The sequence below is a fragment of the Peromyscus californicus genome, unplaced genomic scaffold (genome assembly GCF_007827085.1).
Source record: "Peromyscus californicus insignis strain IS unplaced genomic scaffold, ASM782708v3 Scaffold_4__1_contigs__length_199733344, whole genome shotgun sequence".
Lineage (NCBI taxonomy): Eukaryota > Metazoa > Chordata > Mammalia > Rodentia > Cricetidae > Peromyscus > Peromyscus californicus.
The window spans coordinates 45,636,663-45,662,605 of record NW_026294562.1 but is presented as its reverse complement, the minus strand read 5'-3'; the positions used below and the strand labels follow the sequence as shown (position 1 = coordinate 45,662,605).

The 25,943-nt window shown below is 36.4% G+C and overlaps 1 protein-coding gene across 5 annotated transcripts in view; it reads right to left on the bottom strand.

Annotated features, from left to right (window-relative positions):
* Positions 1 to 25,943, bottom strand: part of Vps13a (vacuolar protein sorting 13 homolog A) — a 216,783-nt gene that overhangs the window by 71,827 nt on the left and 119,013 nt on the right. For all 5 annotated transcript variants that reach the window (XM_052713824.1, XM_052713819.1, XM_052713820.1 and 2 more), the window contains exons 40-46: positions 22,175 to 22,267; positions 21,127 to 21,483; positions 18,761 to 18,862; positions 16,786 to 16,944; positions 16,394 to 16,649; positions 14,540 to 14,700; positions 3,981 to 4,084 (exon numbers count right to left, since the gene is read on the bottom strand). In XM_052713824.1, the coding sequence (XP_052569784.1) occupies positions 3,981 to 4,084; positions 14,540 to 14,700; positions 16,394 to 16,649; positions 16,786 to 16,944; positions 18,761 to 18,862; positions 21,127 to 21,483; positions 22,175 to 22,267 (1,232 nt within the window). The remainder of the gene's footprint in view (positions 1 to 3,980; positions 4,085 to 14,539; positions 14,701 to 16,393; positions 16,650 to 16,785; positions 16,945 to 18,760; positions 18,863 to 21,126; positions 21,484 to 22,174; positions 22,268 to 25,943) is intronic.

Here is a 25,943-nt window from a genome sequence, read left to right as displayed (position 1 = left end):
CTTCCTAATTGTCTCTCTCAAATGAGCAGCAGCTGCCGGTTTAAGCTACTGGTGGGTTCCTGGTGTGCGCGCTTGACTTGCAGTATGGCAGGAATGAGGCCTTTGCAAGTGGCACATTAAGCTGCATGGTGGATTTAGACTTTGCTAGTACCAAAAAAAAAAAAAAAAAAAAAAAAAAAAAAAGGTTTCTGGGCTACATGCTGCTTGGCTAAAAGCACAGACCCACGATAGCTCCCAGAGCTGGCGGTAAATCGCCATGTTGGGAAGCTGAGGTGGGCAGAGCCAGCAGCCACAGCTGCTGCAGTTTAAAGCAATAGATTCACAATAAGACAGATTCAGATGTAATAGTTTACAATGTGTGTAAAATATACGTAGGCTTGAAAGAGACAAAAAAGGTGATATATGGTGATATATAGAGTTATAGAAACAAATACATAGTTTTAAAAAGTAAAGTCTTTAAAGAGACAGTAAAATTAATATAGAAAATAAGCCACGTAAAGATGAATATTACACAGAGAATCTGGATTGTGTTGTCTTTGGGATTTTTAACTGCAGAAAAACATTTGATTGTAAAAGCTGTTGAGTTATGCCAAAATGTATATTTTAAAGGTACCTTGACTTCAAAATTTGGATGTAAGGATGTGTTGCTTTGGAAAGGAGACTCTGCTTTTGTTCCCACAGAAAGCCAAAGGCTATGGATTTGTTCCAGATTAAGATACATCAGGTTTGACCAGCCAAGACCCCCTGAAAGGTCTCTGATGACACCATGGCCCAGATGATCCAACATCCAGAATGGTTTGAAGACGATACACCCTCATGGACTATTCCATAATTCTAAAATTTTCTTTGTTTCCCCATAAGATACAGCACCCCCCTCCAGCAGGAAGTAGTAAGAGAAGCTACGCCCAAATTCCCAAATTATATGTAATTTTACTTTGTTAAGGATAAAACCTTCCTTTTTGAAAAAAAAAAGGGGGGGGGAGTGCTGTGGGATGTTCTGTATGGCAAATGTGTTGCTGATTAGTCAATAAATAAAACACTGATTGGCCATTGGCTAGGCAGGAAGTATAGGCAGGACAAGGAGGAGAATAGAGCTGGGAAATGGAAGGCTGAGGAGAGAGACACTGCCAGCCGCCATGATGAGAAACAGCATGTAAAGATGCCGGTAAGCCACGAGCCATGTGGCAAGGTACAGATTAATGGAAATGGATTAATTTAAGCTGTAAGAACAGTTAGCAAGAAGCCTGCCACGGCCATACAGTTTGTAAGAAATATAAGTCTCTGTGTTTACTTGGTTGGGTCTGAGCAGCTGTGGGACTGGCAGGTGAGAGAGATTTGTCCTGACTGTGGGCCAGGCAGGAAAACTCTAGCTACATATATATATATTATATATATATATATATATATATATATATATATATATATATATATATAATTTTTAACTAATTAACCATTTTTCCAGTGTTGGGGATAGAACCTCACACTTCTCAGGCAAGTACTTTGCTTCTGAACTAATCCTCTATATGTATCTTTTATTTGTAAAACTAGTTATGAACCTAACGATCTCTTATAGATGAGCTGTCAAAACCATCTCTATCTCTAACTACTTTCCTAACATGTAGTCTTAAAAGTTTAAATATCTTCTATATATTTCTGTATTACATGTGATGCTACTGTAACTTCCCTCAATTGGACACTGAACCTTCCACACCTATTGTCCTTTCTTATGACTTTCAGCTACTAGTGCTCTAGAGTTAGAGATAATATTAAACAATGGCCTTCTGAGCCCCCCACAAAACTAATGTCAAAAGAGTTTATTTTGTCCATTTTACTTCTATATTATACTTATAACTTTATTCTACTTTACATTCTTATTTCTAGTATTACATAAAAATTAACTCCCCTCAAATTAAGGCCAACAGACTCATGAAGTTTGTCAAAGCATTCACTTGTTTTATTAGTTTGTTTATATTACGTTCTGTTAATAGTAACATAGAATGGGATTTAGTCTGTAGTTCAGTTTAGCTTGAGACTCCCTGTGCACCCTGAGCTGCCCTCATACTTATGGCAGTCTTCTTGCCTCAAGTTCTAAGTGTTGGAATTATAGGCATGAAACAATATGCTTGGATATCAAAATACCTATAGGGCATATTATGTACCAATCAGAAGATACAACTGAAAATACAAAAATGAGTATGGTATTTTTAGTCTTAGAGAGAAAGCAATGTTAAAACAACAACAACAACAACAACTGTTTCACTGCACTAGCTACCAACCAACCAAATAAATGTCAACAATAGGTTGAAGCCTTCAAATACAGAACACTCTTAGCACACAGAACAGGGAATGTTTGGTAGTGGGAAAATTTTGCAAGAAAGCTGATTTCTGAGGATTTGAATTAGAGAAATATGCAATGTAAAGGAAGTAAAAGAACTGATAAAAATAGAAGAGGTTCAAAATAAAAGACAAATAAAATATTCAGAGGCAGTAAAGAAAAACTGAATACTATTAAATAAAGTTTATAAAAGTAGGAGCAAGTACTTCACTGAGAACTACAGCTCTTTCAAATTCCAGCTCCCTTATGTACTGTCTAGAAGGATTTCCCACTACTCTACACAAAACCTCATCATTTTAAGCTGCCCTATCTTTACTCACAAATTCTCTATAGTAACATGTTCCTCTTCACCTAATCTCAAAACTACACTATGGTGATGCCTATTCATGGTTGTCAACCTGACTACTGGATTTAACTAAAACTCAAATAGTTGGGCATATCTGTGAAGGATTTTGTTTTATTAAATAAGTCATTTGAAGTGGGAAGACCCACTTCTAACCTGGATCTTTGAGATGGGAAGATTCACCTTTAATCTAGATGTTTGAGGTGTGAAGATCCACCTTCAATCTGGGACACACTTCCTGCTGGCAACCTATATAAAGGACATGGAAAGAAGCTTGCTCTCTCTCTTTGCCTGCTTTTTCTCCCTCTCACTAGTAAGTCCTTTCCTTTATTGGCATTAGAGCCTACTTCTTTGGGATTCCAACATATACTATAAATTAGCTGAGACATCCAGCCTTGTGGATTGAACAACTACTGGATTTTTGAACCTTTTATTGGTAGACAGCCATTGTTGGAGTAGCTCGACCACATCCTGTAAGTCATTCTAATAAATCACGTTTATATGTGTATTATAAATTATATATTAAAACATACACACACACACACACACACACACACACACACACACACACACACACACACACACACAGAGTTCATTAGAGGTAGAGAACCCTGACTAATACACCTATCTAACTGCATTTCATGTACCTTAATCCAGAGTCAGCCATTCTTTTTGTGTTTTCATACTTTCCTGTAACTTTAATACTTTTTGTAATTCTTTACAACTGTCTCCTATCTTATGTATTTATTTGTCAGTATTTCAACAGCAACAGGAAATCCAGTTCACGTTGGTATCATACAGTGTCTTATACATTAAGAAAATATTTGCTACTTGGTAAAGAAATTAAATTTAAGAATCAACATACTCAAATTCTAAAGAGAAAGATAACCATTTCTTACTTTAAGATCTATCCATAAACAAATAGGATACATATACACAAAAGATACTGTTTTCTAAATCAATTTTTAAAACTTGTATTATAGTCTACAAATGCAGAAACCAAATCATCTTCCATTAGACATTTTAAAACACCTGAACATGTGAGTATGGTCACAATGGGAACACTGCAAGCATGTAATAACTATACTAATTAGTAAAAGTATAAATTATGCACAGAATTTAAAATACAATAATTTTTATTTTTGAAAAGATATCTAGGCACCTTGAAATCTAGGCTAGATGAGATATTTAACAGGTAGGCTGATCAAAGTTTGATAATTTAAAAACAATAGCTATATAGAATCTACTGAAAATTCTCTAAAACAGTTTAGGACAATTAAAAAGATAACGAAAAAAACTCACCGGTAAGATGATAATGGTATGTTGAATTCATTTTCAGGTGAGGCAATTCCCAATAAAGTATCCCCTTCAAAAACGGAAATTGGAATTGAAAAATGATTCTTAATCTGAGAAAAAACAATATTTAATATTAATATGAGAAAAGATATTTAAAAAATGTCCATCTACATATCTTTTTGTTTTTGTTTTTCAAGACAGGGTTTCTCTGTGTAGTTTTGGTGCCTGTACTGGACCTTGCTCTGTAGACCAGGCTGGCCTTGAATTCACAGAGATCTGCCTGGCTCTGCCTCCTGAGTGCTGGAACTAAAGGCATGCGCCACCGCTGCCTGACTACGTATCTTAACATAGACTCTACCAGGCAACATTCAGCTTGGTCATATAAATTAGAATAAATAAACATACAATTATTTATCTTTAAAAACAAAATGAAATTATTCAGGTTTATATTTCATAGGAAAAAAAATTGAAGCCAGCCAACATTCCACATAAATGAGGGAGGGGTGTATAAGGCACCACCTAGCCGGGGAGCTATTTGCCACTGATGGCTGCTGACGGGGGGGGGAGTATTGAGAGCCACTGGTAGTGAAAATCCATGAGAGTATACAGCAGGTGACAACTAGTGCTCAGAAGGTCAATCTATCAGAACTAAGGGTTCTGTTAGAGGAAACCATCATGCAAGGCATTATGGAATTACTGCCTTTTGAATGAACTGACTGTCTCTGTAAACTTCTTGTGCAGTAACAGCTATGATTCTCCCCATTTACTGTGCATTTCCATGTTAGTGTACATGCAATCTCATGACTGCATCTCAATCTTGGGCACAACTTTCCCTATACATTTGGGGTAATTGGACAACTGTCCCCAGTTGTGTTTATTTTTCATTAACATATATCTGTCCAGGGCCATTCTCCGGACAAAGGTATTTCAGCAAAGATACCTTTTTCCAAGGACAAAACTGCACATAGATAAACATTAGCTCATCTCATTCACAGATAGAGAAAAGAACCACTAACAATTAAATCCTCACCCCCTTACCTTCACCCCGGGTTATTTACACAAGACCCTAACTTAAGAGATTTACTGCTCACATTCCTGGGAGGATGTTTTAGCCATTTGTTAGTTACTGAGTTAAGGCAGTTACTTCCCACTGACCCAAGGAAATTGCCTACAAGGCCAGGCAGATGATAGTTGCCAAGCTTCTTTCTTGTGCAAATTAAGTTTTTATTCCTCCTCAGCCAGGTGCAATTCCTAGATTTTCTCCTCAGCAATTACTCTGAGTGAAAGTGCTTTCACTAACCAAATACTATACGCTCTGACATAGCCATGTCTCCCTTCCTATCAGAAAGCAGCTGCAGCTGGGATGAGCGGGAAAAGCGGCGCCAAAGACAGTTTACTTTCTTGTGACTTACTGACCCTAACATTGTACCTGGCCATTTCTAGATTATAGTTTGAGCACATAAATTCCCTAATTGATCTTAGCCTTTAGTTGCCCCTACCAGAGAACTCCCCTTTAGTCACTCCCCTTTTGGGTTGTAATTGGAAGCTGACAATTAATTGCTTTATGTGTGGATCCTGATCACCTCTCTCTGTGACCCTGAAAACTTCAAGCCTCACATTGCTTTACCACAGAATTACTGTTTGGGTATATGTACCGGTTCTCTGAGAGCACTGGGAGAACAGGATTGATGGAGAAGAACAAAGATGAGGACTGAGATGGAAAGAACTAGGTAGAATGATGAGAGAACAGCAGAAGGGACTGAGAGCAGGAGAGACTGAGAGGAGCTAAGTAAGAGAGCAGAAAAGAAACTGATAGAATTGACTTAGAAGAATAAAGCGAATAGACTAAAGAACTCAGTGTGCTTAGATTCATTGAATATCCCTCAGATTAGAATCCTCAGCTGGTTGTTAGACTCTTTCGCAGACCCTGGGAGCAAACAATATAGGCTGGACCGAATATTGTTTGCATTAAGGGAGAGTCAGTTTTCTTCACAAGTGTTGTCCCTGGTAGGCTGCCCATGCATCAGTAGATGGCCCTTCACAAATAAACATTAAGGGCACCATTAATTAGACTCAGTGTGCTATTAAAAATATAACAACAAAAAGTCATAAAGCTGGGAAAAGGATGTAAGGGGAAGGTGTTTAGAGAGCATTTGGAGAAAGGGTGTAAGATAAATATGATCAAACACAGGCATATTTAATTTCCTATGTATAAAATTCAAATTTAATTAAACAAATGGAATGATTTTTTGCAACAACAAAAAACCTGCATGAATGTGAAAAAGGGAGTTATATGGAAGAGGGTGTGTAACAGGGGTGGAAGGGAAAATTGAGAGGGTAGGAGTTATAATAATCAAAATATACTTTATAAATGTATTAAATCGTCAAAGAACCAACCCAGTGAAAGTGTGCATGTGTGTATGTACACACATACACACACACACACACACACACACACACACACACTCCCACACACACACACACACACACACTCCCTTCAAGGTTCAGAGAACACTGGAAGGGAAGACAGAAAGAATATAAGAAATGGAGGAAGACAGGAGTATTGTGAAATGTTGGCCTCTGAACATGAACTCACAACAACTATAGTTACTTATACAAGGTCAAGACTAGTAAAATTTCAGCATTCAGTCCTAGCTCAGAAGCTACTGGCCCAGACAGGAAATTTGTCTTTGAAAGGTTATAGCCAGATACTGGCAGGTTCTCTATCCATTAACTGGAGTCAATACGTTAAAACAAATAAACAAACAAAGACATTAAGCAGTAGGGGATATACTGGGGAAAGGGGCAGAGGCAAGTGGAGGGAAGGAGTAGGAGTGCAACATGATTAAGATACATTGCATACATTACATCTGTGAATGGTTTCAAAAACAAAAAGCAAATCATGTATGTCAAAATAAAGCATGTTAGCCTGGGAAATGTTAGTACCACAGTTAACAAAAGGTCTAGAAGAATGCACACACAAAACAAACCTAGGATAGCTAAAAGAATCCTGTATAATAAAGCAACCCCTGGAGGCATCATGATCCCTGACCTCAAGCTCTACTATAGAGCTATAGTAATAAAAACAGCTTGGTACTAGCATAAAAACGGACATGTGGACCAATGGAATCGAATTGAAGACCCTGACATTAATCCACACACCTATGAACATATGATTTTCGACAAAGAAGCCAAAACTGTACCATGGAAAAAAGAAAGCATCTTCAACAAATGGTGCTGGCATAACTGGATGTCAACATGTAGAAGACTGCAAATAGATCCAAATCTGTTGCCATGCACAAAACTCATGTCCAAGTGGATCAAAGACCTCAACATAAATCCAGTTACACTGAACTTGATAGAAGAGAAAGTAGGAAGTAGTCTGGAACGAATTGGCACAGGAGACCACTTCCTAAATATAACACCAGCAGCACAGACAATGAGAGCAACATAAATGGGACCTCCTGAAACTGAGAAGCTTTTGTAGAGCAAAGGACATGGTCAATAAGACCAAAGTGCAGCCTACAGAATGGGAAAAGATCTTTACCAACCTCACATCTGACAGAGGGCTGATCTCCAAAATATATAAAGAACTCAAAAAGCTAGACATCAAAATACTGAACAATCCAATTAAAAAATTCTTGAAAATCATAAAAGTTACAAGCACGGTTGCAGAAGTTTGTGCAGTAGCGGCCAAGGCAGTGTAGCTCCATGACAAGTTCGGCATCGCACGGCCTCCCACCCAGTGCTGCCATGATGCCAAAGAGGAAGGTTATTGAGGATGGAGCTGCAAAGGTGGAGCCCAAGCGATGCTCCTTAAGGTTGTTGGCCAAGCCCGCCCCTGCCAAGGCGGACCAGAAGCGGAAGAAGGCCGCGGGGAAGGATAAATCATCAGACAAAAAAGTGCAAACAAAAGGGAAGAGGGGAGCAAAGGGCAAACAGGCTGAGGTGGCTGACCAGCAAACCACAGATGTGCCTGCAGAAAATGGAGAGGCTGAGAACCAAGAGTCCAGCCTCTGAAGTAGAAGAGAAAGAACCAAGTCCGACTAACCATCCATGTGTCTGTCAGTGTCCCCGCCTCCCTTCTTGTATAATCCAGAAGAATATTTTTATCAACTATTTTATAAATGCGAGTTTTTTAGTAGCTCTAGAAAAATTTTTAAAAGGTGGGGGGAAGTCCCACCTCATCCCATAAATGATTATTTTAAGAGGTTAAATCACTTGCTGGTTGTTTATTCTTTGGTACAACCAGAAAATAGTAGGATACTGCATCAGGAGAGGCTATGACTGTCTCAGGGGTCACCATAACATTCCGTAGAGGGGGCTAGTTTTATATCCTACAACACAAAGCATACTGAATGGTAATTTGGAGTCTTCGTTGTGCATTTGAGTCTGGAATATTTTCAGTTATTTCTGGTCTCGTGTTTCTAGTAGAACTGTATCCAAAAAAACCACTCCTCAGTCCTTGCCCTGTCAGAACTGTCTCTGGTCATGGCAGTCCATTTTCCTAACAATTGTGATAATGTGCTGTGAAAGATTGAAATTTTGAATACGTACTGTATGTGGCATAAAATTGTGAGTCAGTGGAATTAAGGATTGTGAGCATTGATTGTTAGGTGAGGTCCTAGGGAAAACTTGTCAAGCTTAGGATGGAACATCGCTGGAATAAGTTCAAAGAGAAACAACACATGGCTCTTTTGGGTACGTGAACACAATGTATGACTCTTAGAGTATGGGTCCATGTTCTAAGAACTGAAATGTCTGTGTACTCAACCAATAAAGTCTCAGTTGTGAAAGAGTAAAAAAAAAAAAAGTTACAAGCACAATGAAAATGGAAACAGAATAAACAGGGAATCCACAGAAGGAAAAGCTAACTACTAAAAAATAGAGAAAAAAAGATATTAAATGTTCCTAGAAAGCAAGAAAATACAAATTATAACCACATGCAAACTTTTCACAAAACTGGCAAAACAAAACGACTATAGTTGTTGTGAAGTTCATGTCCAGAGGCTGACATTTCCCAATACTCCTCCCTTTCTCCATTTCTTATAATTCTTTCTGCCTTCCCTTCCACAGGTTATTTTTTTTATACTGTATGTATGTTTCTACTCTTAATGTAATATAATATGCAGCTCATTTAACAATGTAATGTAAATTTCTAGTCCTTGAAAGTTGTTATTACAAACTATTTAGGGTAATTAAGAACTATGGGTTGGTAGTTAGTTACCTAACAATCAAATTTGTGGCAACATTAGGTGTGTTTTCAAGGTCAAACATAGCTATATTTTAGATAGACAGATGGTCTTCAAACACTTCAGAGATCTACAGAATATGGCATTTAAGATGGTTTAATAACATAAGGCGTTTCATGACTGTGAGACATGTATGATCCTGGCAGCACCAATTTACCTCAGAGATGATGGGCATTGAAGAACCTTCATACAGAGTTTGCTTTCTTTGTGGCAAAAATTAGCCAATGGGCAAGAAACTTCACCTGCTGACAGTATGCTGTCAAAATTGGACAAGCAGGGTCTACAAAGTGAGTTCCAGGAAAGGCACAAAGCTACACAGAGAAACCCTGTCTCGAAAAACAAAAAAAACCAAAAAACCAAAAACAAAAGAAAAAAGAAGGCAACTGCTGAATTTTGCCAAGACAAGGTAGGACAGTCCTTCAAAATTCCTGCTTCATAGTAAAGTCTGTCAAATATTCTAGGCCTGTAGACCAAAAATGGATGCCCCAACATTGCAAAGAAACCTTGGGTGATTGTCCAGGAAGCCAGCTGTCTTTGTCATTTCTATAGTTTTGGAAGTTGTTTGCTTTGAACTTCCTGTTTACTCAGGTAATATTTTATCCTTCTTAGGTCTCTGATGAGGATTGAAGACTAATTAGTTATACAGTTTTCTTTGTTTTCAAATTCAGGAAAAAGAAAAAACTTACATAAAAGATGTTAACTTTAAAGGTGAAAAACAAAATCTTAAGTTGTTTATTAAAAAGATGTTTTAAGGCCTAAAAAGGTATTTTTAGGATGGTAATACAAGTTATGATAGAAAATGGTTTAGGTACAAAACTCTGGACTCATCAAGATTAAGATATATAATAATGATGTGGGATGTCATTCTGTATGCTGTGAATATGTGTTGCTCTGATTGGTTGATAAATAATACACTGACTGGCCAAGAGTCAGGCAGGAGGTATAGGCGGGGCCAGCAGAAGAGGAGAATGCTGGCAAGAGGAACAGCAGAGTCAAGAGTCACCAGCCAGACACAGAGGAAGCAAGAATACAAGACAGAATTGAGAAAAGGTCCAAGCCACGTGGCTAAACATAAATAAAAATTATGGGTTAATTTAAATGTAAGAGCTAATCAGTAATAAGCCTGAGCTAATGGCCAAGCAGTTAAAATTATTATAAGCCTCTGAATGATTATTTTATAAGTGGGCTGTGGGTCTGTGGGTGAGAGAGATTTGTCCTGATTGCTGGCCAGCTGGGACATAGGAAAACTTCCAACTACAGAGTAATTTCTCCAAATTTTACAAATACAAAGAGACTGAACATTGTAAATGTAATTCTTATGTGATAATTGTTCTTACTGTATATAACTTTACTGTATTAGAGTTACAACCTTTCTTTTTTATTTAGACAAAAAGGGAAAAATGTTCTGGGATACTTGTACACTATGTGAAAAATGTATCTCTGTGATTGGTATAACAAAAAGCTGAATAGCCAATAGCTAAGCAGAAGGTATAGGCAGGACTTCTGGCCAGAGAGAACTCTGTGAAGAAGGCAACGGAGTCACCAGTCAGACATGGAGGAAGCAGCATGGGCAGTATGGAGAGATGAGGTTACAAGCCACAGAACAGAATATAGATTAAATTAATAAGAGCTAGTGAGTCAAGCCTAAGATAAGGCCAAGCTTTCCTAATTAATAATAAGTCTCCATTTTGTTATTTGTCAGCTGGCAGTCCAAAGAAAAATCTGGCTACAGATCATGGGTACATTTTACTTTTGACATTATTTTTCCTGACTACTAAATACAAGCTATTCATATTCTAAAACATTTGAAAATATAATAAATATATTAAATTATCATTATCAATAATAAAGATTATTTTGCAAATAATCCCTAAAGTATTTTGCTAATCTCTAATATATTATGGCATCATTTATTAAAAATGATTTCAGGTATTACATATGACTACATGTTTGAAAAAGCCATATGGAATTATTTTATGTTAACTTAAAATTATATCTATATCTATATCTATATATCTATATCTATATATCTATATATATAGATATAGATATAGATATATATATGGGCTAGAGAGATAGCTCAGCAGTTGGGAAGGCTGGCTGTTCTTCCAGAGGACCCAGGTTCGGTTCCCAGCACCCACATGTCAGCTCCTGTTCCTGGGGAACTGATACCCTCATACAGACATGCCTGCAAGCAAAATGCCAATGTATATAAAATAAAAATTAAAAATTTATTTTTAAAAAATTACATATATACACATACACGCACACACACACACACACACACGTAACTGAAGTCATGTCACTTTGGGAGACAATGTTCCCATCAAAACTGTAGACTAACAAAAATCCTAGTGCCAGGTATAAGAAACCTTTTAAGTTGGAGGTGAGACAAGTCCAAGAGAGCCTTCATCCAATACAGGATATTGTTATTACCCTTCCAGAAATAGAAGATAAGGCCCTATTGCTAAACATCACACACTTTAGACATAGAACTTGGAGGAATTAAGCTGAAGGTGATCTGGAAGCCTCCTCCTGAAGATTAGCTTTCAAAGCATAGAAAGGAGTCATGCTAGTTGCCAAGGGAGAAAAATCAAGTTAGTGTTCCTATACACCTTAACTACAACAATGATCAGAACGGCAAGATTCTGAAAGGTATAATGGTGGTCCTTATATCCTAAGGGTAACCAATAGTACCTAATTGGACTAAGGCTTTCTCAAAAGGAAGGAATTCATTCCTGGCACTTTAAACTTAGCCAACTACCGATGGCTGGAGAAGACCATGGAGCCTAAAAGGTGAATCTATTCTTGCCACTTTTCTAAACCAATATAACTGCTAACTGCATTTTAAATCCTTGTCTTTACATCCATAGATACATGTAGCTCTCACCCCTCATCAGAGAAGCTTCTTTTTGCAGCACACAGAGATCATTACAGAAAGCCACAACTCGTCAAAATGCAGAGACCAACTAACTGTGGAATACCTGCTCCCAATTAATACATTTATAACACAATGTCTACCTAAGGCATAGGAAACATTGTGGAAAAGGGCAGAAAGATTTTAAGAGCAAGAGGTTCAGGACATCTGCTATAAGACAGTCTCTTCTATAAAAGAAAATAATAGACATGGAGAGGTTATGAAAAGGTGGTGGGGGAGCTGGAAAGATGGCTCAGAGGTTAAGAGCACTGACTGCTCCAGAGGTCCTGAGTTCAATTCCCAGCAACCACATGGTGGCTCACAACCATCTATGAGATCTGGTGCCCTCTTCTGGCCTGCAGGCATACATGTAAGCAGAACACTATATACATAATAAATAAATTAAAAAAAGAAAAAAAGAAAAGGTAGTGGATCTGGGAAGTGCTGGGGGGAAGAATGGGGATTGAATGTGATCAATAAAAATTGCATGAAATTCTCAAAGGTCTAATAAAAATACTGTATTATCCAAAATTCATAAACAAAAATATTTTAAATAGCTGAATTACTTCAAATATAGTCTGTGACTTACATTCATTATAAATTTATATGTTAAAAAAGGGATAATAAATAACTAAAAATAAATTCATCAACAATTGGAAAAATTTCCCAACAAACTCAGAGTTAGTATAAGTACTCATTTAAATGGAGCAGTATAACCTTAACAACCAATTTCTTAGATCAATTCAAACTATAGTTTAAGACTTTCCACAAACACATTAAAACATTAGATCAAAGCCGGGCGGTGGTGGCGCACGCCTTTAATCCCAGCACTCGGGAGGCAGAGCCAGGCGGATCTCTGTGAGTTCGAGGCCAGCCTGGACTACCAAGTGAGTTCCAGGAAAGGCGCAAAGCTACACAGAGAAACCCTGTCTCGAAAAACCAAAAAAAAAAAAGAAAACATTAGATCAAGATCTTTTGTGAATATAAATGCAAAAATTTTAAATATAACTTAAACAAAATCTAACAGTATCTCGAGGTGTTTAATAATTTTAAGGCAAAGATTTACTAGAGATAGTGTTGTTTAATGTTTGAAAATCCAGAACATTCATCACATTAACAATTTTGTTTATATCCTTTCAATAAATATAAAAAAGTGGAAGGAAAAAAATAAACTAAAATATATGAAGTAAAATGTCTTTTTTTGTAAGTATAGTTGTTGAAATCTACTAGAACAATCGCAAGTCTAATAAAATGGAGCATTATACAGGAATGTTATAATAACCTGTATTCTAAATGACAGTAATGAATAATCAAAACTAAAAGAATAATAAAAAACCATTTTATTTTTAAAAAGGAAAATACTTATAATAGTTAAATAAATTAGGAAAAATAATGAGAGATACTATGATTTATGACTCAGATACAGAGTAATCAATGGTACTGTCATAAAAATAAACAGATTAATGAAAAAGAGAGAGTTCAGAAATAAACCACCAATATAAGAGGACAATCTAAGAAGAAAAGATCATCTGGTTGCAGCAACTGGATAACCAAATAGAAAACTTTGAACCTCAAACCTCCTCACCTCTACATATACAAAGATTTACTTAAAATGAAACTGGTATTCTCCACATACTAGAGGTACTTCTCAGTAACCTTATGTAGCTATATATTCTGCTGAGAAAAAGCCAAATTCTATTCTTTATTATGCCTGTATAAAATTTCAGACTGTAACTAATGTACTGTGAACTAAGTGGACGTATAGAAAGGGAAAGGAGGAGGAGAATGAAGCTTTTTGAATAGTAAATACATTCACTACCTTGGCAGCTATGAAGGTTTCTTAAGTGTATCTTTATGTCAAAACTAAACTTTGTTATTTATTGTATATATATCTCAATAAGTCTGCAATTTTCCTGATAGTTTTACTATTAAAAATATAAACATGCTAAAGACTAGGCAAAAATGATGCATATTTTTATAAAATAATGAAAACATTGTATGAAGCAGTTCTACAAGACATGATGATGTTCCTCCAGTGCTCATGTCACAGGAGTACTGCTACTGATGATGAGAGTCTTAATATCAGCTGTGTTTCTGCAACAGTTTGTATTCTTTTGGCAATGATTTACTTGAATATTTCTCTTTTCTTTTTTCTGAGACAGAGTTTCATATATCCCAAGCTGGCATCAAACTGACTGAGTAGCCAGGTAATCCCTCCTATCTTCATCTCCTGAGTGCTGAGATTAAAGGTATGCTACCATATATAAGGTATGTGGTGCTAGGGATCAACTCAGGGCTTCCCACACCCAAGGCAGGTATTCTACCAACTGAGCCACATCCCTGGCCTACTTCAAATGTCTGCATAGAGAGCTTCTACCCATTTCCTTACTTCATACCTGCACTGGTGAGCGGATTGTTACCTTCTTACTTCCTTCAAATGTGTCAATTTGACAAACAATAGATCTTTCAACTCCAGACTCTCTGTGTCTCACTGTGTACAGGCGCCGTCCTACTTTTGTTAAAGGGATCTTGTCAGCAGTAGAGTGGTTATCAGGTGCTAAATCAAATACATATGGTCCCGATTAATTAGAATTCACTGCATAATAATTTTAAATTTATGTTAAATACTAGATGATTATTTTCTAAATGAAAAAAGTCTTTGAATATAATCAATATTACAGGATATTATTCACCTAAATCCTTCAAAACATTTTATCAAAAACACAACTGAAAAATTTTTTCACTTAGGAGTTTAACCTAAAACCATCACAATTAAGAAAGCAAACAGTAATGAGAGGAATGATTATAAAATTCAAGAGTATTGATTAGTAGTTTGCTGTCACAATAACCACTGGAGCTACCAAGGTGAGTTGAGTATAGGTTTCCACTTTTAATTTTCTAACTCTCCATGTCACTTTTAAGATGCAACTTAGATTTGATTAAAGAAAATTTCACATACACTCACCAAACATGAATATATCATATTAGGAGTAAAATTACTTAATTTACATAAATTTGCTTCCCAGTCTAAATTCTCACAATGAGTAAGAGTAGTAAAAACACATCATAGATAATGTCCTGATAACAACCATCCACTAAATATTACTTCATGATGAGAATAACTACTAATGTATTAGTAGCCTTCTGTGTTTAGTTAGCCTTTCAGACAGTACCCATTCAAATACTGCCCTCAAGATCTGAATGAAATACCAGTGAATATGTGTAAGAAAACAAGGTTTTATGACAATTAAAGAAATTATATACTGTCCTTTACCTCCAATAAAAAGGAAAAACTTGTGGAAAGCAGAAATGACTTAACACATAATGTTAAAAACAATTTACAAGGGGCTAGAGAGAAGGCTCAGTAGTTACAAGATTTGGGTTCAATTCCCAACACTGAAATGGTAGCTCACAATCATCCATAACTCCAGCTCCAGGCATACATTCAAAAAGCCAAACATTTGTACATATAAATCTTAAAAAATTACAAATATAAAAACAGAAATATTAACATCTGCATTAATTCAAACTTTTAAAAATTCACTCACCTAAAAACACTTGTAAAATCTATTATTTAGTCATACCAAACATGGTTAGAACATTTGACACACCTATCACTGATATAGAAAAGCTGAGTGAGATCTAGTATTTTTCATTCTTACTCCAAGTTCTAATAATACCATGCTCTGGACAAGTGAAGTCAGAAATTAGAATATCAAGATTTAGTGACCAAAGAAATCAACATACTGGAGAGGAAAACACTGTTTCCATGTTGGCTTGAATGAGACTCTCCCCTCCATAGAGTCTAGCATCTGAATATTTGGTCCCCAGCTGGCAGAGCCGTTTGGGAAGGATTAGGTATGGCCTTTTGGAAAAAGTGCATCACTGGGCGTGGGCTTTGAGGTTTCAAAGCCTCCCACCATTCTCATTTTGTTCTCTACTTCTTGCTTGCAGTTCAGGGTGTGAGTGCTGTCCTTGCTATTCAAACTACCATACCTGCTGTCTCTACTCTGCCCTTCATAGACTCTAACCCTCTGGAACCATAAGCCCAAACAAACTCTTTCTTCTACAAGTTGCCTTGGTCATAGTGTTTTATCTTAGTAATAAGATAGTAATTAATATAGTCCCCACTGTATTAGAAAACCTGTTTTTTTTTTTTAAAAAAAAAAGCTGTTAAGGTACGACAAATGAGTAAGACTACTTTTACAAAACAACTTCTCAAAGCCTTGGAAAGGAAATGTATCACTTACTAAGGAGAATGAAGAAGAGTTTGCTGCTTAGGCTGGTCATTGCATTGAAATGATCACTGTCCTTAGTTCGTACATAATCCATACTTAAACTCTCTTCATTTTTCAGTTCATATGATTTTGCCATAGGAACATTGAGTACATTAAAAGAATCACTTGGTAAAACAGAGACAGTAAGTCCAAGAGAATTTAAAATCATAAACGGTGCTAGATCTCTTAGGAAGACAGCTGAAGATCCAGTAGCAGCTTCCGTAAATGCCTAATAGGGAAAATTTTGAGTAAATGAAATGTGGACCAAGGAAATGAAAAGAACAGTATAGTGTTCTAGAAAAGTAACTAGATCAACAACAACTTTAGTCATTTAAGTATTAACGTAAAATATTGCCTTTTCTTACCTCGACTAAATTATTTAACATCACAAGGCCACATTTGGATAGTGTAATGTTTAATTGGTCCTTAGAATAAAAAATTATGGCAGTTTTGTATTCTGGTACTTTGTAGTTTTCTTCTTCACTATCTGACTCAACAATGGACTGTTTTGCTTTCTTTTTCATCTAAAACGATAAAACGAATTTGTTTTTAGGAATATAACATAATTTGTCTGCAAAGTAAAAACAAACACCATTAGAGAGCGAGCGAGCTATGAATTCCATGGTCACACCACCTGCTGCAGAGAGCTATGAAGTCCATGTAGAGAGCTATATTGCCCAATGAAATATCCTGGACATGCCAAGTAATGTCACAAAGCTGAGAGGAGGAAATACTAAAGGGAAACACATTCTATCCTCTTCGATAATTAGAAGAAAGAAAAACTTTGAAAATTACTAAGTATATATGGAATCTGCAGATAAATCAAAAGCATATACTTCCAAACAAATTAGTCAAGAAAAGTCGTTTAAAATATTGGTCATGTTAACAGAAAGAGAACTAGGTACTAAAAAACGTCAGATAAAAGTGGCAGAACAATGCTGTGAAGTGGGAGTTTGTAAGAATAAGTACTATTTGCCGGGCGGTGGTGGCGCACGCCTTTAATCCCAGCACTCGGGAGGCAGAGCCAGGCGGATCTCTGTGAGTTCGAGGACAGCCTGGGCTACCAAGTGAGTTCCAGGAAAAGGTGCAAAGCTACACAGAGAAACCCTGTCTTGAAAAACCAAAAAAAAAAAAAAAGAAAGAATAAGCACTATTTACTTCTTTCCAGCATTCAGAGACTCACTGCCCAGGTATAGTCGAATCTAAAAACTACCAGTAAAACTACTTTATTCAAATCCTTCATCTGATACAACCTAAATAATTAAATTAAAATATTTAAATATAATACAGTAGACAAGCTAGTCATTTAGCTGTTATTTTATCTTCTTTTTTTTGGTTTTTCAAGATAAGGTTTTTTTTTTTTTTTTTAATGTAGCTCTGTTTATCCTGGAACTCGTTCTGTAGACCAGGCTGGCCTCAAACTCAGAGATATTTTACCTTATTTTAAGGCCCTGAAAAATTTGTCTATAAGTTTACAAGTTGAGTCTATCATTAGGTAGGAAACATGCTGTAACTTAGATAATTCCTTGCTTCACAAGCACAATTTTGCCAATTTAAAGGCACTGATTCTCAGGATTACATAAATTCATAATATGTTCAGAGCAAATAACACACAATCTTCAAGAGATTACAGAGAGGATGAAATAGTAGAGAGGAAGGAAAGAGAAGATAAGGGAGGGAAGGGGGAAGTAGGAAGGTGTGAAAAAAGAGGAAGGGAGGGAGGGGAGGAGGGAGGGAGGAAGTCCATTTACAGAACAAAGGAACTTGTGACTGGCCACAACCTCAAAGAACATTGTCACAGTGTAAGGTAACAGTTAATATTGGGATTTCTGATGTTCAGTCTGCAGGTCACGATTTTTACTTTTACTGTAGAGGAAGTCTTATTATATTTCTGGTATTATATGAGGCTGGAGCCATGGCTCAGCATTTAAGAGCACTTGCTATCTTGAAGAGGACCTGAGTATGACTCTCAGCATCCACATGGTGGCTCATAATGGCTTGTGACTCCAGTGCCAGGGGATCTGATGTCCTCTTCTAGCTTCTGTGGACACCAGGCAGGTATATGGTGCATAGACATACATGCAGGCAAAATAATCACACACATACAAATAAATAAATAAGTTAAAGTGTATAATGTAATATGAATATCCTCAAAAATTTTGAAAACCTTTTTCTTCTAAACTCCTTTTCAAATACACTTCAAATATACTTTGATTGAGGATGTTGTTAATGAAGTTTTACATATATACACAGAAGCAGAGGGTATATGGGGAAATTACACTTCATCAATTTTTCTGTAAGGCCGAAACTGCTTTAAGAAAATAACACACACATACGTACCTTGATTCCAAGATTCCATGGTTTAAAATCGTCAGTCTGATCAATTTCTAAGGGTTCCAGTAAAGGTTCCCAAACACCAAACATTTCATTATAATAGTGAACCTAAAAAGAGAATTTTTAGTTTTTTAAATAAAGCATTATACTATCTAAAATGACTTTTTAAATGATACCTCTTACCACCATGCCTTTTGACTGTGCTATTTCTTCTATATAAGAACTATTCTACATGTCAATTAATAGTTTTCTATATATACTCCTTACATACTTTCTTCACCGGCTTAGAGACCAAATTCTACCTTCACATTTTAATACAAGAGAATCCCCTTTATATATTTATTTACTCATGTATACACATATTTCAATCAGAGGACACTTGCATGAGTCAGAGGACACTTGCATGAGTCAGTTCTTTCTTTTTCCACCACATGGGTCCTGAGAATTAAACTCTGGTTGTCAGGCATGGTGGTAAGCACCTTTCCCCACTGAGCCTTCCTGCAGACCCTAGAACTCTTTCTAAAGCACCTTTCCTTGATCTCTCTCCTGGATCAAGCAGCAAATCCTACATTCATCTATCACATATTGCTGACACTTGAAAACTTGCCAATCTACCATCACTGACTAAAATCTCTTCATGGAGGGTACCACAAGATTCAAAGTGCAGTGTGTTGGTGGTATCATGGTGAACTTTCCTACATTGTACATGATTTCAGTGTTTGAATGTCTTGTACCTCTTGGATAGCCCAGATAAAGTCCTCTACAAAATATACATAATTCTAAACACAATTTGAAAATCTGCAGTGGAGTCATAATCAATTACAATTGTGTTAGTACATAATTCTGTATCATTTCATGTAAAAACAGAAGCTTTTAAAAGTCTCACCCTCACTTTTATAAGGTAGACTACCAGACTGCTTTTCAAAAAATATTAAGTACAATAATTTTAAATATCACTGGAGATGATTGTATATAATTTTTCTGTTTCTGCAGTGCTGGTACTAAAATTAGTGCTACACACATATTATGTATACATCCTACTTCTAACATATTCTGAGCCTCTTTCTTAAATTAATTTTATCTGAAATATTCATTAAACTAATTTTATAAATTCTGAGGTAAAACATGTTTACTCTGATTCTTTTTTCTCTTTGAAAATTTTTGGAGGGTTCAGGATTAGAGTCCAATATCTCACACATGCTAAGCAACCACTCTAAACTTCAAGTATATCCTTAGTCTTTAAAAATTGAAAGAGCTTACCCATGTTCATAAATTTAATCTATATATTCAAAGAAAAAAAATGTAACATGAATTGCTAAAAGGTCTTATTATTTAAACAAACAAACAAACAAACAAACAAACAAAAAACCCAGAGCCAGATATTGGGGTGAAAACTGAGAGATCAGAGAAACAGAACAAGCGACAGTCAACCTCACCTTGCCAACTCCTCTGCCAATTCTGTTTCCACAATTCTCAGACTGAAAGCCTCATCCCTGAGTGTCTCAGGTGAACTGCTGCTAATAAGCCTCTAGTTCCTGGTCCTCATGCCTTATATACCTTTCTGCTTCTTGCCATCACTTCCTGGGATTAAAGGTGTTGTGTCCTTTCCAATCAAAGACAAGGGATCTCAAGTGCTGGTATTAAAGGCGTGTGCCACTACACCTGGCTCTGTTCCCAGCGGCCTTGAACTCACTGAGACCCAGACAGATCTCTTCCTCCCCAGTGATAGGACTAAAGGCGTGTATTCCACCATTGTCTGGCCCCTATGTCTAATCTAGTGGCTAGCTCTCTCCTGTGATCCCCAGATAAGTTTTATTTGTTAGAGCACAAATAAAATATCACCACAAAAATAATTCAATTTTAGTTCTTAAGAATCAGAAGTTTTAATCTTAACAACTATCTATTAATATATCACTTTAAAAAAGATTTTATTTTTATTTATATGTACAAATGTATGTTTGTGTGTATGTCTGCCATATATGTGCCTGTGCCCAAAGAGGATTTTAGATTCCCCCAGAGGTGGCAAGGGCAGAGTAACAGGCGGTTGTGAGCTGCCTGATATGGACACTGGGAATCAGACTTTGTCTCTGAAAGAGCAAGAAGCTCCTAATTACTGGGATGTCTCTCTAGAACCTAATGCACCACCTCTGAAGCTTAGGAAAATCAGTTGAAATATAAAGTATGAATATGTAATTTGAAATTTAAAGTAATATATAGGCAACCTCTCAAGGGCATAAATGTGTAAGCTTTCTTCTAAAAGGTTTAAAGCCAGTATCATTATTTACAATAAATTCAATTTAAGTAGTGATATAAGATCCCAGAATATTCTATGTAAAGGATTATAAGCCCTGAAAAATTATGTACACACTTACTTCCAGTTCAAGCTGACAATAGAGGTTTATTAAAGTCCTCCAGTTTTTGCTTTCCCCAAACAAGCGTGCCTTTGCCAATAGCATCGGCACTGTTCTATGACCAACTCCAGCTTCAAGAACTATAAAAATAGAATCAACATTCAAGGTCAGTGTCTCTCCTCCCGGCATCAATTCATTTGTGGGAGCTACTTTTTCTGTTTCATTTGATTCTTCAAGAAACCACATTTTCAGATTCTTAGTATCCTTCTTGTCCCATAAATGTGTTATAGAAGAAGTGTTTTCTTCTGGGATGCTTTCCTTAGTTGTATAAAGTGCAGAAGTAACAGTTATTATGGTATTTATGATAACTGGTGAAACCTAAATGGAGAAAACAATTTAAAAATGGATTACATACATTTGTTGAATGAACATGAATTAAGGCTAAACTAGAAAGGTACTACAGGATAATATAATTTTCTACTACAAAAATTTTTAGATAAGTTTGTTAAAATATTTGTAAATCTTGTTACTATTAAACCAATTAAATATGACTACAATTATATGTATACTAGATATCAACTACAAAAGTCATGTCAATAAAATATAGCATTCATCATAAAATTTACAATAATATCTTACAAACTTGATATATATATTTCCAAAAAGTATTTATTCATTTGGTGAGACAGGGGTCTAACCTGGGGCCTGTGAATGCTGCACAAGTGCTTCACCTATGAGCCCAGTCCTTTTTCTGGTGGTAATGGTGACTGTTAGACAGGGTCTCACTAGATTGCCAAGGATGGCTTAAACCTCAGTGCTCAGGCAGGCCTAGAACTTACGATTCTTTTTTTTTGTTTTTTTGAGACAGGGTTTCTCTGTGTAGCTCTGCACCTTTTCCTGGATCTCGCTCTGTAGACCAGGCTGGCCTCGAACTCACGAAGATCCACCTGCCTCTGCCTCCCGAGTGCTGGGATTAAAGGCATGCGCCACCACCGCCCGGCATGATTCTTATACTTTAGCTTCTTGACCTACCACCAAATCAATTTTACATGTTTATGTTTTAACTTACCTTTAGTGTAAGAGATTTTACTGAAATGTCAATCATTTGTGGATCTGTTCCTATCTGAGTAGCCTGATAAAACAAGTCACAAGGCTGCAAAACCTATAAAATAAAAATAATTATTAAATTAATATTTAAGTTAAAATATTTCTGCTTAAAGTCTTTCTGAGTAATAATTATATTAAAAAGTGAACAATCATACCTATATAAAAAGTGAATTAACATACTATTATTTATTATAAAAATAAGGTATGAACAAAAATACTAGCAAAAATATTAACATGAAAATGCAAAAAGAAGCATTCATCTCCCACACCCCAATTCTGATATTTATTTGAAGAAGTCTATGAACTTCACAGTAAACACCTGGGATCTGTAGGAATGGTAAAGTACTTACAAATGTTGGGCATGAGCATAGAAGCTAGTCATACAAGTATCATTTGGGATCAATTGATCTCTAGCATTTTTAATCTCAGACTACTGGCACATACTAATGATATGGAGGTTTTGCAGTGTACAGTGGCAATCTATCACACAGCTCCCAATGATCTGTGCATTATGTCAATGCTGCTATTACTTCAATTCTCAAAGTTAGTGTAGTTCCCAACACTGATGAGAACATCTTTTTGGTCATTTACTCTGGACTAGAAGAAACTATTTTATAAGCAGGTCTAGGGAGAACCTGGGGTAATAAGGAGCCTCCCTACCAATAGCTCAAGCAAATGAGTTCAGAGGCAGATCCTTTGGTGCAGTGACATCGCAGAAGACCCTACCCAAGGTATAGTCTTTACTGTAATTCCAGGAGAAATACTACGAATGGACTGCTCAGCTATGACTATCCTAGGTTGCTGACCCTAGGTATCTCCAAGTTATGCTCCCCTAAGCCAAATGCAGAATTTTCCCTATATTTAATTTTTAAGGATTCAGTTCCACCACCTAAACAGCACAGCATCTTCATTTTATTTTACTGGTCCTCATGCCAGTAAAATAAGAAGTACAACTTATTTCCTTCTGAAAGTTTACTAAGTAAACTTAGGGCTTTATCTGACATGTACTAAGTTTAATAAATCATGGGGAACATTGGTAAGAACATTCAAAACCCTGAGGAGCAATGTGGCTAATATCAGCAGGAATATATGTATATATATTCTGTGAATGAAAATTCCAGAAAAGGAGTTGTGTCTGCAGAGACTAATGGATTGATTAGAATTTCAGTACTGTGGAGGGATTGGAATATTGCAGACCAGAGGGTAATTACCTTATCTTGGGCTAATTCTAGCCCTCCACAACAGCCATTCCTTACCCATCTCTGTGTTTGAACTAACATCCTGTAAATATTAAAGAACCTTTTGGAACCTATTAACATAAAAGACCACAAGCTTCCACTCACCCAAAAGCTAAGTATTTCATCAGAAACATCTTGGGCCTATAGAAAAGCTTCCCCCATCTTGTAACCACCTCTCTGATGTAACCACCAATGCATTTTAAACTAGCCTTGATTTATGACTTCGTTTTGTAAAAACCATGAAATTGCTTCCATGTTAGAACATGAAATTTGGGATAACCTAAATCTGGGTTCCCAGGCCCTGGTCACTCAAAATGGATCTAGAATAAACTATCTCTTATTCCTTTTGAGAGCTGTAGAGTCTCAAAAAACTGTTTGTTTTTTAGTATGTTGACAATTCCCATGAAACATCACTTGATTCTTTAAGAATTTTAAAGCTTTGCTGGGTGGTGGTGGTGCACGCCTTTAATCCTAGCACTCAGGAGGCAGAGGCAGGCGAATATCTGTGAGTTTGAGGCCAGTCTGGTCTACAAACTGAGTTCTAGGACAGGCTCCAAAGCTACTCAGAGAAACTCTGTCTTAAAAAAACAAACAAACAAACAAAAAAGAATTTTAGAGCTTTAAGGACATAATTCTGGCATGCTTTTACTGGCAGGGTCCTTAGGTAGCACGTTATCACATGTCGATAGAAAGAATTACACACACACCCTAACATTAAAAAAAATGCTTAAATATTTAAAAAACATATGAAGCTCTTGCTATGTCATTTATTTTACTTACCAAAAGTCTATCATACTATTTATTCAACAGTAAAATAGATGTGAAGAGGCCAATCTTATAGGCAAAGCTAAAACTGTAAGACACTAAGAAACATAATAGGTATCAATAATCTCTGAAAAAATTTAGATTATAAATGAACTTTTTCCTAATGATGGCAAGAAGAACTGTAACCACTAGACTCTTGATAGTCACTTCTCTCCCATTGATATTTCACCATGTCCAAAATTTCCTAAGTGCTGGTGGCCACATCAGAGGAGCAACAGGTGGCAATTCAAGATCAAGGTGTCAGTCCACCAGGAGGAAACTCTCTGATGGGTCAAGGCCACAGGACTACAGACCCCAGAATGTCTTTTGCTTTTGCTATGCCTTTACCTGTTTGCTCCAGCTATCTCTCTCTGGTACTTGGCATGGTGTGAATGGGTGTGGTGAAATCTGCCTGTAATGTAGTGTTTAATCTCATGGAAACATCCTGTTCTACTGGGCATTTTTATCTGTGGACTGTCATGAAGATGATTCCTCCCTAAATTGTACTGTCTAATTGATGATAATAATAATAATAATAATAATAATGATAGCTTATACAGAGTTTTGATGAATAAAAATAAATATAAGAAAATGTTTCACAGCTTAGGCATATGAATTCCACCTAAGGAGCTTCTTTAGATTGCAGCTCAGGTTAATGATTAAAGAAAACAACTGAATCCCCAAGAGCCAGGCTGGCTCTAATTCTCTTTATGCTGAAAAGATGCAGTCACAGGTTTCAGTGTGCACCATTAGCTGAAACAAAGCTTCAAACTAACTTCAGGTTAGACCAGATGCTTTGCTAATAGTTTTAAGATAAATAACCCCAGAAAGTAATACAAAGTTCACAATGACACATAGTTGAGCTATCTAAGACATGAGGCCAAGGTAGAAAATACAAAGCAGCCATTTGTTGATAGCTGATATATCTTCTTTGCTAGGTCTGGTTGATGATCAAAGGTGATGATTAATTCTTTGTAACCATTCCTGACCTCAATTTTCTGATACAAGAAACTATTGATGAATGGGTACATACCCTAAACATTCAAAGTTCAGCTGACTGTTTTTTTATGTATAAAAGTTTAGGCTTGTGACTCCCTTAAGATTCCTTATAAGATTACCTTTCAAGATAGATAATAGAGTGCTTATTTCTTTGTAACTGCAATTTGCAGCCTGCTAACGAAAGAATTGGCTGAGAAAAAAAATGTTCCTTGCGTGCTCATGTTTTATTAACCTGTGACAAGTTACTGAAACATACTGTATGTGGGTTGTAAGGATGACTCTTTTTAGTAATGTAAGGGAGATGAAAAACATGTTTTCACATATAATCATTCACTTGAAAAATAGAATCTAACCTCATTGTGATCTCGGTATTGCCTGAAAGATTTTATTAGGGTGTATAAGCTGTAGCAGGAGAAGAGAACAGAGAACAAGAGAATAAAGAAGAAAACCATCAAGAGAGCGTGTGTCTTTTCCATAAGCCCCTCAGATAGAGAAGTCTTAGTTTACACCAATGCCATGGATTCCTTTTCAGCCCTGTGCTGGATCACCAGGCGGCAATACCTAAGGATCTCATTCTAACACATACAAGCCCAAAAATCTCTTCACATAACTAATGATATCTCATTATATATCTCCATCTATACTTTGCATTATTCTAAATGCAAAAATCTCAATTATCTTTTACCAATT